This window comes from Juglans regia, chromosome 11 (assembly GCF_001411555.2).
Source record: "Juglans regia cultivar Chandler chromosome 11, Walnut 2.0, whole genome shotgun sequence".
Classification (NCBI taxonomy): Eukaryota; Viridiplantae; Streptophyta; class Magnoliopsida; order Fagales; family Juglandaceae; genus Juglans; species Juglans regia.
Window position 1 is genome coordinate 25,008,981 of NC_049911.1, and position 12,865 is coordinate 25,021,845.

The 12,865-nt window shown below is 36.5% G+C and overlaps 1 protein-coding gene across 1 annotated transcript; it reads right to left on the reverse strand.

Annotated features, from left to right (window-relative positions):
• Positions 1–9,435: 9,435 nt before the first annotated feature.
• Positions 9,436–12,342, reverse strand: LOC108994144 (60S ribosomal protein L19-3). The gene is made up of 5 exons (XM_018969244.2): positions 12,148–12,342; positions 11,117–11,239; positions 10,202–10,515; positions 9,830–9,897; positions 9,436–9,744 (listed from the first exon to the last, which is right to left on the reverse strand). Exons 1-5 carry the CDS (start codon positions 12,257–12,259, stop codon positions 9,720–9,722), a joined length of 642 nt encoding a protein of 213 aa, XP_018824789.1. The 5' UTR covers positions 12,260–12,342; the 3' UTR covers positions 9,436–9,719.
• Positions 12,343–12,865: the final 523 nt, after the last annotated feature.

The window sequence follows — 12,865 nt, forward strand, 5'->3', positions numbered from 1 at the left end:
CTTCAATGATTCATGATCGGTATGGATCACAAATTCTCTTGGCCATAGGTAGTGCTGCCAAGTCTCTAATGCACGAACAAGAGCATAAAGCTCTTTATCATAAGTAGGGTACTTCAGGGATGCCCCACTTAACTTTTCACTGAAGAAGGCTATGGGCCGCCTATCCTGCATCAAAACGGCTCCAATCCCTATTCCTGAGGCATCACATTCAATCTCAAAAGCTTTGTTAAAATCAGGTAATGCTAACACAGGTGCAGAGCACAACCTTTCTTTAATAGTGGCAAAAGCATTCTCTTGATTAGCCCCCCAATGAAACCCAACATTCTTTTTAATTACCTCAGTGAGTGGTGCAGCAATGGTGCTGAAGTCTTTAACAAAACGCCGATAAAAGCTAGCTAACCCATGAAAGCTTCTTACCTCAGTGATGCTTTTTGGCGTTGGCCACTCCTTGATGGCCTTGACTTTCTCTTCATCCACCTCAATACCCTTTGTACTAACAACGTAACCAAGAAAAACAACTTTTTCCATGCAAAAGGCACATTTCTTGAAATTAGCATACAACTTTTCACATCTCAACACATCAAACACATATCTCAAATGCTCAATATGTTCATTTAAGTTCTTGCTGTACACTAAGATATCATCAAAGTACACAACCACAAACTTGCCTATGAATGCACGTAGGACATGGTTCATTAATCTCATGAAAGTACTGGGCGCATTTGTAAGTCCAAATGGCATAACCAACCATTCATAAAGCCCATACTTAGTCTTAAAAGCAGTTTTCCATTCATCACCCTCTTTCATTCTAATTTGATGGTACCCACTTTTAAGATCAATTTTACTGAAAATACATGAGCCATGCAATTCATCAAGCATATCATCCAATCTAGGAATGGGATGGCGATACTTTACCGTGATATTGTTGACCGCCCTGCAATCAATGCACATCCTCCACGTCCCATCCTTCTTTGGCACTAGTAGCACTGGTACTGCACAAGGGCTCATGCTCTCCCTCACGTACCCCTTGCTCATCAAATCCTCAACTTGCCTCTGAAGCTCCTTTGTCTCCTCTGGATTACTCCTATAGGCTGGTCGGTTTGGAATAGCAGCCCCGGGCACAAAATCAATCTGGTGCTCAATGCCTCGAATGGGTGGCAACTCATTTGGCATCTCCTCCGGGAATACATCCTCAAACTCCTGCAACAAAGAAACAGCCAAACTAGGAAGAGACTGATTAGTTTCATCAAGAGTAAGATAAGACTCTTTATAGACAAGAAAAATCATAGGGCGATCTGCGAAGAAAGCCCTCTTAACCTCACTCTCTCTTGCATAGAAACTCACTTTTGCCTTTCCTTTTCTCTCAGAAGACTCTCTTTCTTTTTTCTCTCGTGGCTCCACTCTTTTTTCTTTACTCTCAGCCACCTCTCTACTTTCTTTTTCACTCTTTCTTTCATGCTCATATTCACTCTTACTCTTTCTTTTTTGCTCAATCTCTTTTTCACTCTTCCTTTTTTGATCACTCTCATTTTCACTCTTTCTCTTCTGATCACTCTCATTTTCACTCTTTCTTTTTTGAGCAACCTCACTTTTCAATTTCAGTTGGTCCTCATAGACCTGGCTTGGAGTTAAAGGAGCAAGTTTAATTGTTTTGCCCTCCTTTTCAAAGCTGTACATGTTCTTGAACCCATCATGTGTCACTCTCCTATCATACTGCCACGGCCTCCCCAACAAAATATGGCCCGCATGCATAGGCACAACATCACAAAGCACCTCATCTTGATACTTCCCAATAGAAAAAGTAACCAACACTTGTTTATCCACCCTAACCTCTCCACAATCATTCAACCACTGCAATTTGTATGGTCTAGAGTGTTTTAAGGTTGGTAAATTCAATTTCTCAACCAAAGTAGTGCTAGCCACATTAGTACAACTCCCTCCATCAATGATCATACTACATACCTTATTGTTGACATGGCATCTAGTATGGAAAATGTTCTCTCTCTGTTGCTCTGCATCATCCACCTTAATGTGTGCATTAAGAGCACGCCTGGCAACAAGAGACTCACCTGTCACAGGGTATACCACTCCATCATCATCACTAGCATCATCCAACTCGGGCACCTCATCACTATCATCCTCACTCTCAGTCATCACCTCCCCATTGTCACGCATAATCATCACCCTCCTATTTGGACATTGAGAAGCAATGTGCCCTGAACCCAAACACTTAAAACATTTGATATCTCTATTCCGTGAAGGTTGGGATTCTACCTTGGGTTTGTTGCTAGTTCCCTCATCTTTTCCCTTAGGTGGTTCGGTCTTTCTCTTTGCTTCAGCTGGATCATTCCTATCCCATTTTGATTTCCAAGTAGTGCTAGAAACCGTAGTGTACCTTGCTGTCCCTTTTCTCTTTAATTGCCTCTCCACCTTCATAGCCATGTGCACCATGTCCTCTATCTCCACATAATGCTGCAATTCAATTACATTGGCTATGTCCCTATTCAACCCACTCAAAAATCTAGCCATGGTGGCCTCTCGGTCCTCCTCTACATTAGCCCGAATCATCGCCACCTCCATCTCCTTATGGTAATCCTCCACACTCCTAGACCCCTGTGTAAGATTTTGTAATTTCTGAAAAAGGTCTCTATAGTAATGGCTAGGAACAAATCTCCGCCTCATGAGAGCTTTCAACTCTCCCCATGTCTCTATAGGCCTCTCATAATTCCTTCTCCTATTGGTCACTAATTGATCCCACCAAATAATAGCATAATCAGTGAACTCAATTACCGCCAACTTCACTTTCTTCTCCTCAGAGTAATTATGACAATCAAACACCAACTCTATTTTTTTCTCCCACTCTAGATAAACCTCAGGGTCAGTTCTACCTTGGAAAGATGGTATTTTCATTTTGATGCTACCAAGGTCTCTATCTACACCATCCCGACCCCTTAGATTCCCCTCAAGTTCTCTTTCATGTCTAACTCCTCTATTTCTACCCGACCCAACGTCAGATGCTAAATCTTCCTCTTCCTCACCATCTCCTTCATTCTCATACTGATTTTCAACTCTATGCTCACGTCGCCTCCTATCCCTCCTACCTTGTAGATTTCTAATCGCTGCTTCTTGATGATCCATCCTATCCCTCACTTCACCCAACACCAAGTTCAACCGCTCAAACTGTTGTTGCATGGCTTGCAGCACAAAGGATGAGTTATCTGCTCTCCCCCTTGGTGATGTGCTACTCCGATGAGACATTATCAGGCGCTGCACAAGAGAATGTTAGTGGCAAAAAAAAAAAATAAACCTCACACACTCCCTCACGTGTTTACACTCGAATAACGACACTCCACTCGTGTTTCACTCCTAATTGGCTTTTTCCGATAATAGTCTCACACTCTCGTTGCCTTTTACCTCAAGAGTTCTCCCACTCAAGTTCTTTAAGAATTAATTGACTCAATCAAGACAAAGCAACCTTGTTTTATCCCAACTTGTAATTAGATCCAAGAAACAAGAATAAGAGAAACACGAAAGGAATGAAAAAAAAAAAATGGCACGTGAATCAAGGAAATTATACGAATGAAACAGTAACAATAAGACACGATACCAACTAGAATCACCCCCTTTGATGATAAGGCTCAAGAAAAAAATCTCGAATTTTTTTTTTTTTTTTTCTTTTCTTTTCTTTTCTTTTCCTTTCACCAACTGATTTGATCACAATTTGATCACAATCAAGAATAAGCAGTTGAGAAAAACCCTAACAATAACTCAAAAACCCTTGGGCAAGTGATATACGGCAGCCCCTAGAACAAGAGATTTCAGCCAACACAAACCCTAGAACAATGAATTTCAGCAACCCTAACAATAGTGAAGAAATTTGCTAACCACCACTATTTTTTTTTTTTTTTTTTGTAATCAATCCTAGAAGAATGATGCCCTAGAATTAAATATGAAAGAAATAAAAGATAGAATAAGACCTGATTGAAAACCTTGCTCTGAATACCAAATGATATGAACCTGTGGGAATGAATTCCCTTGAACCCACAATCAATTTGAAAACTCCCCAAGAAAGCCAAAAATCAAGTCAAGGATGGAGAATCTAGACCCGATGAGAACCCGTTTCAAGAACCTAGATTATATTAAAATCTAGACCCGTTGAAGAACCCGTCTCAAGAACCCAGATTACAAGGGAGGAACGCCACAAAGGTTGTGATTTACCTTTGATAAGTTCAAGAGTTCAATCAAGAACAAGAGGAGAAAACTCAACTCACAAATAAAATTCAATATTGTCTAACTCTCAAATGAGGCTACAAAGAGTTTTTAAAGCCAAACCTAATCAAAACCCTAGCCAAAATAATGCCCATTTTACCCAAAATTACCCTTGATGAACAGTACTGGCTACAGTAACCCCAACAGTAAATTGATGAAACCCTAGTTCCTAAAATGTAATTTTCCAAATAAACCCTTGGCCAAAATACAAGGTCTTCCCAAAAACATAGTTCAAAAGAAATAAGACATGTGAGCTAAGCATCTTCAAGCCCACTTATTCTAAACTAATAAAATAAATCATTTAACCAAATTGGAAGCCTCCAATAACAATAAGCCGTATCTTTAAGTCATGTCTTCCACAGCTTGAATAAAGTGGATCAAAACTGGTTCTTCTTCTTTCAGACCCATCTTCAGTGTTGGGCTCTTGCTGGCTTCATCCCAGGTGGATTGCACCAATCCTTGCATTGCTTCCTTGATCTTCTTGGCCCTTGATCTTGTAATTGGCCCATCTGGAACTTGCAAAGGATCTTTAAGACTAGGCCCACCTTGGTTCCTATCAGGAAATGTGCAACCTTTTGGACGAGGATTCACCGGCAAGGCAACCTTGTGACAGAGTGGTCCTTGCAAACCCTAAACACAGATTCAATCACTTGATGAAATGGGAGAAAATAGAAAGAGAAGAGGGAGAAGAAATCTAAGCAGAGAAGAGGGAGAGAGGAGCGAGGAAGAGAAATTAGCCTTTGGGCTGGAAGACGACGGCTACACGACAGAGAGAAGGCATCTTGCGGTTGAAGAAGACGAAGGGCTACAGAGATATGCGTTTCGGGATGAAGAAATGAAAAACAAGGAAAATAGATGAAGAAAGAGAAAAGAACGTGGGAAAGTAGATGAAATAATAAAATATTAGTTTCAATCATGAACAGTAACTCGTTATATTTGGAGATAAGTCTAATTTTACTATAGCTGAAATCTTTAACTTTGGACTTTTAGCTAGTCCAATGTAGATGTTTTTTTTTACATATAGTTGAATTATGGATTTGTATTGGCATTTGACTAGGCCATTGTCAATGCTCTTAGTAATTAGTTGTTTGAGCAGGCAAGAGTTTCTCTCTCCTTCCTGCAATTTTTAGTCACAAATATATTATATAAAAATAATCTTATAAATTGAAATAATTTTATATGATTTATAAAATTATTTTATATAATTATTTTTATGACTATAACGGTACTTTTGAATGATGCTCCAACCAACATTCTAGTACATGGGAAGCTTGGCTGGGTCTCTTCATGCTGCTCATTTTTAATTTTTTGGGGTAAAATATGAAATATGCACCAGTCTAATGCTAAATAACAAAAGGCCTATCCATAGTACTATAAAAAAAGATAAGGAAGAAAAAAGGGTTTTTCTTTTCAGATATTATAACACAGTATTTTTATATATACATAAAACTTTAACTCGATACAATTTATTGCTTTATATATTCTGAAGCCTTGGGTTGAATATTTTTCTCTTCATAGAAAGGCAACTTAACAATGTTATACGAGGAAAAATGCAGCGGCAGCATGAGCATTTTTCGTCCTAATGCCTTTATTTATTTATTTATTTTTTATAAATAATTCAAAAAGTTTGAATTCTAGCTTTACGTACAAAGCAGTCAACTTCTCCATTCGAGGAGATAAAAAAATATAGAATAATAATACATTCTACGCTATTATCTCATTGTATAATAGGAAGTTAGGCTATTCTCACATTTTGGTTTTTATTTATTTATTTATTTATTTATCTTAATATATTTAAAAAATAAAAAAAATACTCCAATACACTTAAAATTATTTCTTTAATTATTAATTAAAAAATATTTTTTTTTTTACAAGTGGTCAAATGGAGCGGTAAGGTTGAAAGGGCAAAATAGTTTTTTCTGTATAGTAGGTGGTACTTTCATAATCATTTTATTATTATTTTTTTTTTGAAGAAAAACTCAAGTTCGATAAAAGTGCAATGAGAATATGAAGAATCAAAAATGCTGGAGACATGTGGCATGTGAAACCGCTGTGCAAACGGTGCCTATGTGGAAAATGAAACTATTCATTTTGGGCTTGGATGAAACGGTTCATTTTGGCTCTCATCCTCTGTCCCTCGTCTTCCCCATTCTCCCTCTCTCCACTTCTCATTCTCCCTCCCTCCTTTTTCATCATGCCCAGATTTATGGATGCATTTCAACCCATTGCAAAAGTCACGCAAGAACCATTTAGGCACAGATCAATCCTCTTAAATTAGTGCTAAAACTGGCAACATAAATTACTTGTTAATTTTGATACTTGCAAAACCAATCACTCATTCACTGGAAGGGCAAGTGTTTCATGATGGTGCTGCCCCCTCCTATTGGGAACATTGAATATGTCATCCGGATAATTTGTTCACATTTCACTGGAGAGATACAATAAAAATAGAAGTCCCTATGTGAAAGTTCATCACCAACTCAAAGGTTCACATGCATTTATCCAAAGACAAATCTAGATATACAAATCTGAATATCCAATGAACCTTGGATGAAGCTGCCCATGGAGAAGACCCACACGATGAAGAAGAAGACCCACACGAAGCTTTTACCAGTGCGCACCAACTTTTCCGACAAGGAGAGATCTACCCAGTTTGGAAACAGACGACGCTGAAGACAAAGACGACTTCCAAATCCAATTTTTCTTCACTTTGTTTCAATGCACAATGTGAAGAACACACAAAGCCAAAGCACAATGTGAACAAGATCTGAATCTCTGTTTGAAGAACAAGCCTCAGACCACATTTCATATGCTTGAAGAACAAGCCAAAACCCACAGAGAATCTCTTTTTAGATTTCTCTTTTCCGCATTTCACCTTTTTTTTTTTTTTTAAAAATGTAACGCACGTTAGCGGTCGACTGCCCACTGTTTGCACGGCCCGACTGCCCCTAGAAGAACTGTTTTACAAACTTCAAAACAAATCCCTCACATTGCAAGGGAGAAAGTTAAAATAAAAAATAAAATAAACTTATAAAACTTTAAGAAACCAACAAATAAAAATAAAAGTGCATATTTTATTTTTTTAATGAGAAATAATATTTGTGGTCTTAGGTTGTGTAAGTCCTGCGCATTCAATTTAAAAAAATAGATAAATATAAAATTTATATAGAAAATTACTTTTTAATAATAGATTTTTTCTTTTCAAATAGAGTGTATGAGATTTACATATATTAAGACTATATCTAGTATTATTCATTTCTAATATTTAATACTATGATGATGTGGCATGCTAAGTCTGTATTTTTAAAAACTCTTAAATGCTAAATTACATATTATGACAAATGTCATCTTTTTCCATCCGCTTTTCTGTGTCATATTGATTATATAATTGACACGTCAACCTTTTCATAAGAAGATTAATGGAGTTGAAAAAGTTCAAACTTGGAGTAGTCATTTTTTAGAAAAATTATTTACATCAGTCTACTATTTACATAATTTCAACACACTTAATGTATTAAATAAATAAAAAAATTAAAACCATAATGTGTGGAGAGTATAGGCTGATGTATAACCGGCCTCCATTTTTTAATGATATACCTATCATTCTTTTACAACTCATTTTACAGTCAATTAATTAATGTTATTGTATCATTTCATTCAAAATAATCTCAATTTTGCACTACACTATTTTAAATAAAATTGTAAAATAGTTGTTAGTTTATTATTTTTCATTTAAAAGAAAAAAAAAACTGCATTATTTTCAACTCCAACTGAATATATCATACATCAGTTTTGTATCCTAACCCTAATTCTGTTTATATGATATAACAAAAATACTATGTTGCACTATTCATGTGAGAGAGGGGTGTCCACGTGGAGCCTGTGAGACTCTATCAGGTCTTATAATATAATTGGTTGACTCCCTTAGTTTGGTTCAATCCCTTAAGGTTAGAGTGAGGAGAGGATGAAGAAACCACGATCAAGATTCGTCTCGCAGAACACTCGAGTAATATTGACACTTTCTTATAATTAACAAGAATCTCATTGCATAGTGCATAGCATAATAATAGCATAATATAGGGGTGATAATATATGACATAATTATTGAATTTAATACGAATACAATACGAAATTAATGGGTTTGAGTTTGATATTAACAGATTTAGGTCAAAATAGGTACCCATTAAGACGCGATTTATAAACAAATCAATCTGCTTAATACCAAATCAACCTATTTTGACCCGTTTAAAATTTATTTCAAAATTAAAATTTTATTATTGTTAAATTGTAATATTTGTATTTTTCAATATGCTTATATTTTGATTATTGAAATTGTAATTTTAGACCTATGTTCATATTTGTTATTGTATGATTTGTAATATTAATTTTATTATATGTTAAAATTTTAAAAATATTGATATATATTTTTAAGATATTGTGGTTATTAATAACTCTAGATTTTAACTTTTATGTGAAATTATGTTAATAAGTTCAAATAAGTTAAAGTATTTTAGTTCACCGTATTTACATAAAACAAACGAGTTTAAATGAGTTATATCACGTTAACATATTTCTAATTAATTATTAAACAGATTAAAACAAGTAACACGACGTATTATCTAAATGAGTTGAATTAGGATCTAAAAGTTTGACACATTTAATTTAACCGATTAAATTCAGATTAATCTATACAACAAGTGTGCATGACTTGACACGACGCATACGACCCGAAAACAGGATTTGCTACCCCAAAATAAGTCGCAGTCCAAGTACACAGAATATGCACGGTAAAGACGTATCTATCAAGTGAAATCCAAAGAGGCCAGTGAAGACGAGCTTCTTGAGCATATCATGCTTATATTGCTCATTTTCTTCACAATCGGTGGCACAAACCATTTTTCATATTGCTGCAATTTGTAGACTAAAAACGAAAATTCTGATTATTAGCAATTCATACATGGATCTAATTACAAAATATGTGCAACAACCATGTGAATGAAATCTGACCATTTTGTGGTGCACGGGTGTGCTATCTTCTTGGATTCAGATGATGAAGTTCGATTCCACTTCAATTCCGAAATGAAACCGAACTTGCGATAACTAAATATTGCGTCTAAAAATGACACCAACTCCAATAGGAGCCCGAAATTTGAAACCCACACCTAATTAAGGAAATGCAAATTTGTTGGACATTTGTCCGTGTATAAAGAAAACAACATAGAGGCCTCTCAAACTAACTCAAATTCAAACCGTAAGAACCAATCGGCATAATAAAGTAAGCATTAATTAAACTAAGTACCAAAACATCAAGTCTCCTTGTATCTAGGATATAAACTAAGTTCCAAAACAAACAAATACCAAACAGACTCGTCAAAACTACTCTAGACCAGCAAGCGAGGACACATGGGCCATCGAGTGTCATACATCCTTCGGTGCTCTTCATTTCGGTCTCACTTCTTGGATTTCTTAGTTGTCCTGCGAGTGAAATAAATTTACTTATTTAGTTGAAAATAACAGACGTGCTAAATTCAAATGGGCGTGTAACAGAAGTTACACTTACTGAGTAGGTTGAGAAGCAGTGACAGGCGTAGAAGCTGGTGGAGCCGCAGCAGGTTTTTCTCCTGGTCCCTACAAATTTGGACAATAGAACACAAAAAAGGTCAAAAATCAAATGTAATATAGCTACCAAATCTCAATCAGTTAAACCCAAACTGACTGAATTCCACCAATTTACAACTGAAATCTTTTTCAACTTAAAAAAAAATAGCACAAGTGACCATCATTCTTTTAACAAGAGCCAGGTTATCAAGTTTGCACATGACACAAGGCTTAATGCAAACCAGTGCATAAATTGTACGTAACACAATCTAATATTCATTCATCCAAATAAGCATTTGCACTGTAATATACAATATAAAACTGAAAGCCTAACCTGGGCCAATCGCTCCTCCCTTCTAGCAAATTTTCTCTCCCTGCTGGCCTTGTTCTTTGCCCGCTTTGCCTCAAATTGATCAGACAAAGTCTTCTCCCTCGCCTTCTCAGCCTTGGACTTGTGAATGCTCTCCATCAGGACACGCTTGTTCTTGAAAACATTACCCTTCACCTTCATGTACATGTCATGGTACATGTGCTTGTCAATCTTCTTCGATTCCCTGTACTTTCGGAGTAAGCGCCTGAGCACACGCATTCTCCTCATCCACAGCACTTTGGTGGGCAACCTTGCCTCCCTTGTACCCTTACGCTTACCTGAAAGAAATTTAAACTAAAACTCAGTATTACAAAATTTCCACTAGCTTCAGCTCTTACAACTGCAACTAAACACCAAACTATTTTCTGACCATGGTGTTCCCCCCACATCACTTCTAGAGTTTTGGTTAGGCCAATACAGCAATGAAGATCTTTCACTGATGGACCTCCACAAATGATTGGCACATAGATAACTTATTGGCTAACTATGTGCATAGATGTGCATGTTCAGTGAGGTCGTGCAAATGACCAGTGTCAATGTCTTCAACACATAACAAGAGTATACTTGGGCCTCGTTTGTTTTCAGGAAACTTCCAAACTCATCTCATCTAATCATTACAACTTTCCCAAATTCTCATACAAAATAAAATAAACACTTCAACTTTTTAAAATCTCAAAATAGAAATAATATTAAAAACATATATTCTAACAATATTTTATTCAACTTTTTAGCTTTAATTTCAACTCAACTCATCTCATCTCATCAGCGAAAACAAACGAGGCTTTATTCACAACACTCAACACGAGATAGAAATCCCAAATTCAGAATTCATTTAGTTTGAATCCAAATTTCTACATTTCTCATGGGTTGAAGATTTACCATATCCAGAATGGCGTCCCTTCCTCTTAGCCACCTTCATGCGGCGTGCCCGAGAACGTGAGTGAATCTTGGTTGGCTTTCTGATGATGAAACCATCCTTTACCAGCTTTCTTATATTTTGGCCTGCACCGGAATCCACAAACATAAATAATGAAACAAAAAAAGCCCATAAAATTTTTTTGCATAGATTATGTATTGATAATGCTCAACAATATTATTCAAGCACTTCAAGGTCTTCATAACTAATAGTCTAGCTAGTACATACAAAAATAATCCCGCATACAATACTAAAAACAATTCACAAATTCCATTGGGTTAAAACATTAGGAGGCAATAATTACCAACAACGCATATCATGTAAATAAAAAGATTCTACTAAACCCAATAAAGGAGAAAACCTACAGTCAAGCAAACATAACAATTTGTGTGACTATAACAAAGCGGCTTTGGTCAGAATTTGAAAATTTTCACTCATTTTCTGTACAAACGAAAGAATAGATCCGATTAACCAGTACACAGTGATGCCAAAAGGATACCTCGAGTAACAACTTAAAACATAAAAGCGTGGCAGAACGGTAGACCGCGAAATTAATATAACTTGAAACCAATTAATCCAAACAGACAACGCATTTTCCAGCTCCAATATCGACTAAATAATCCCAAATGGGCCAAATCATACAAAACCCTAACAATGTAGAGTTAAAACCCCCAGCTCAGAACACTCATAGCGACGGTCTAAACAAACCTACCACCACAAACAAAGATCCAACGCCCGTTTGGCTGCTGAGAAAGAACGAAAAGAAAGACAAAATTTACATTAGCGACTAGTAAAGCTATAGGTGGAAACGCCCAGAAAACCTTCCATCTATTTCCTTTTTCCACAAAAGAAAGTTTGAGGAGGTAAACATCATCAAACCGGATAACGGATCGCACAAATAAAAAAAACAAATCTTAACCCCCTAATAAAAAACAAAAAATTAAAAAATGGAGAGAGACAGAGAGGGGCAAATAGAGGGAGAACAAGAGCGTACGAGAGTTGGCCATGGAGATTTCATTGACTTCATTTGGGTCGATCCAGACCTTGCCTCGACCGCACTTGAGAACACTTGCTGCGAGCCGTTTCTGGAGCTTCAGCGAAACCATCTCTCGCTCGCTGTCTCGCTCTCTCTCTCGCTTTCTATGGTAGCTGCTATGGCAGAGAGTATTAGAGTTCGTGAAAGCTGAGGTTTATATATGGCCACAGAAATGCGATTCATTTCTCCCTTAGGGTTTGGGGAGGGGTTCGGCATTTTGGGCCGTATTGGGCTCGACGTAAACGGCGCAAATGCTTACACGTGTCATTTTCTAATTAATGGGCCTCTTGCAATATATTTGGGCTTCACCCTAATCGTTTTCATTTGGGTTTTTGAAGCCTCGAATTAAAAAGAGATACTTGCTGATACTTTGCTACTGGGAAAAGGATAAAGATGAACCCTTTTTTTATAACATTTTTATAGCTCTATTTTTATTGAAAATACCATCCATTTATTATAGAATTACAAAAATAATTTTATCCCTTTCATTAGATTCATTATTCTTGTTACTTTGTTCCCCAATGTAATTGATTTTTCCAACATATTTTGTAGTTAATATTGTTTTTTTAATTTCCTTGTTTATGATGAGTTCTAGATTACATGAAACCCAGTTAAGACCACCACCACTGATATGGCAGTCGCAGACATTGACATCCGACCTAATGTTGCTCATGCC

Excerpts from the sequence above, each read along its gene's own strand:
- LOC108994144 (XM_018969244.2), bottom strand. The coding sequence starts at position 12,259 with ATGGTTTCGCTGAAGCTCCAGAAACGGCTCGCAGCAAGTGTTCTCAAG. Across the intron at positions 11,240-12,147 it reads AATCTCCATGGCCAACTCTC|GCCAAAATATAAGAAAGCTG; the intron begins GTACGCTCTTGT and ends ATTCCGGTGCAG. Across the intron at positions 9,898-10,201 it reads GGGAGGAGCGATTGGCCCAG|GGACCAGGAGAAAAACCTGC; the intron begins GTTAGGCTTTCA and ends CCAAATTTGTAG.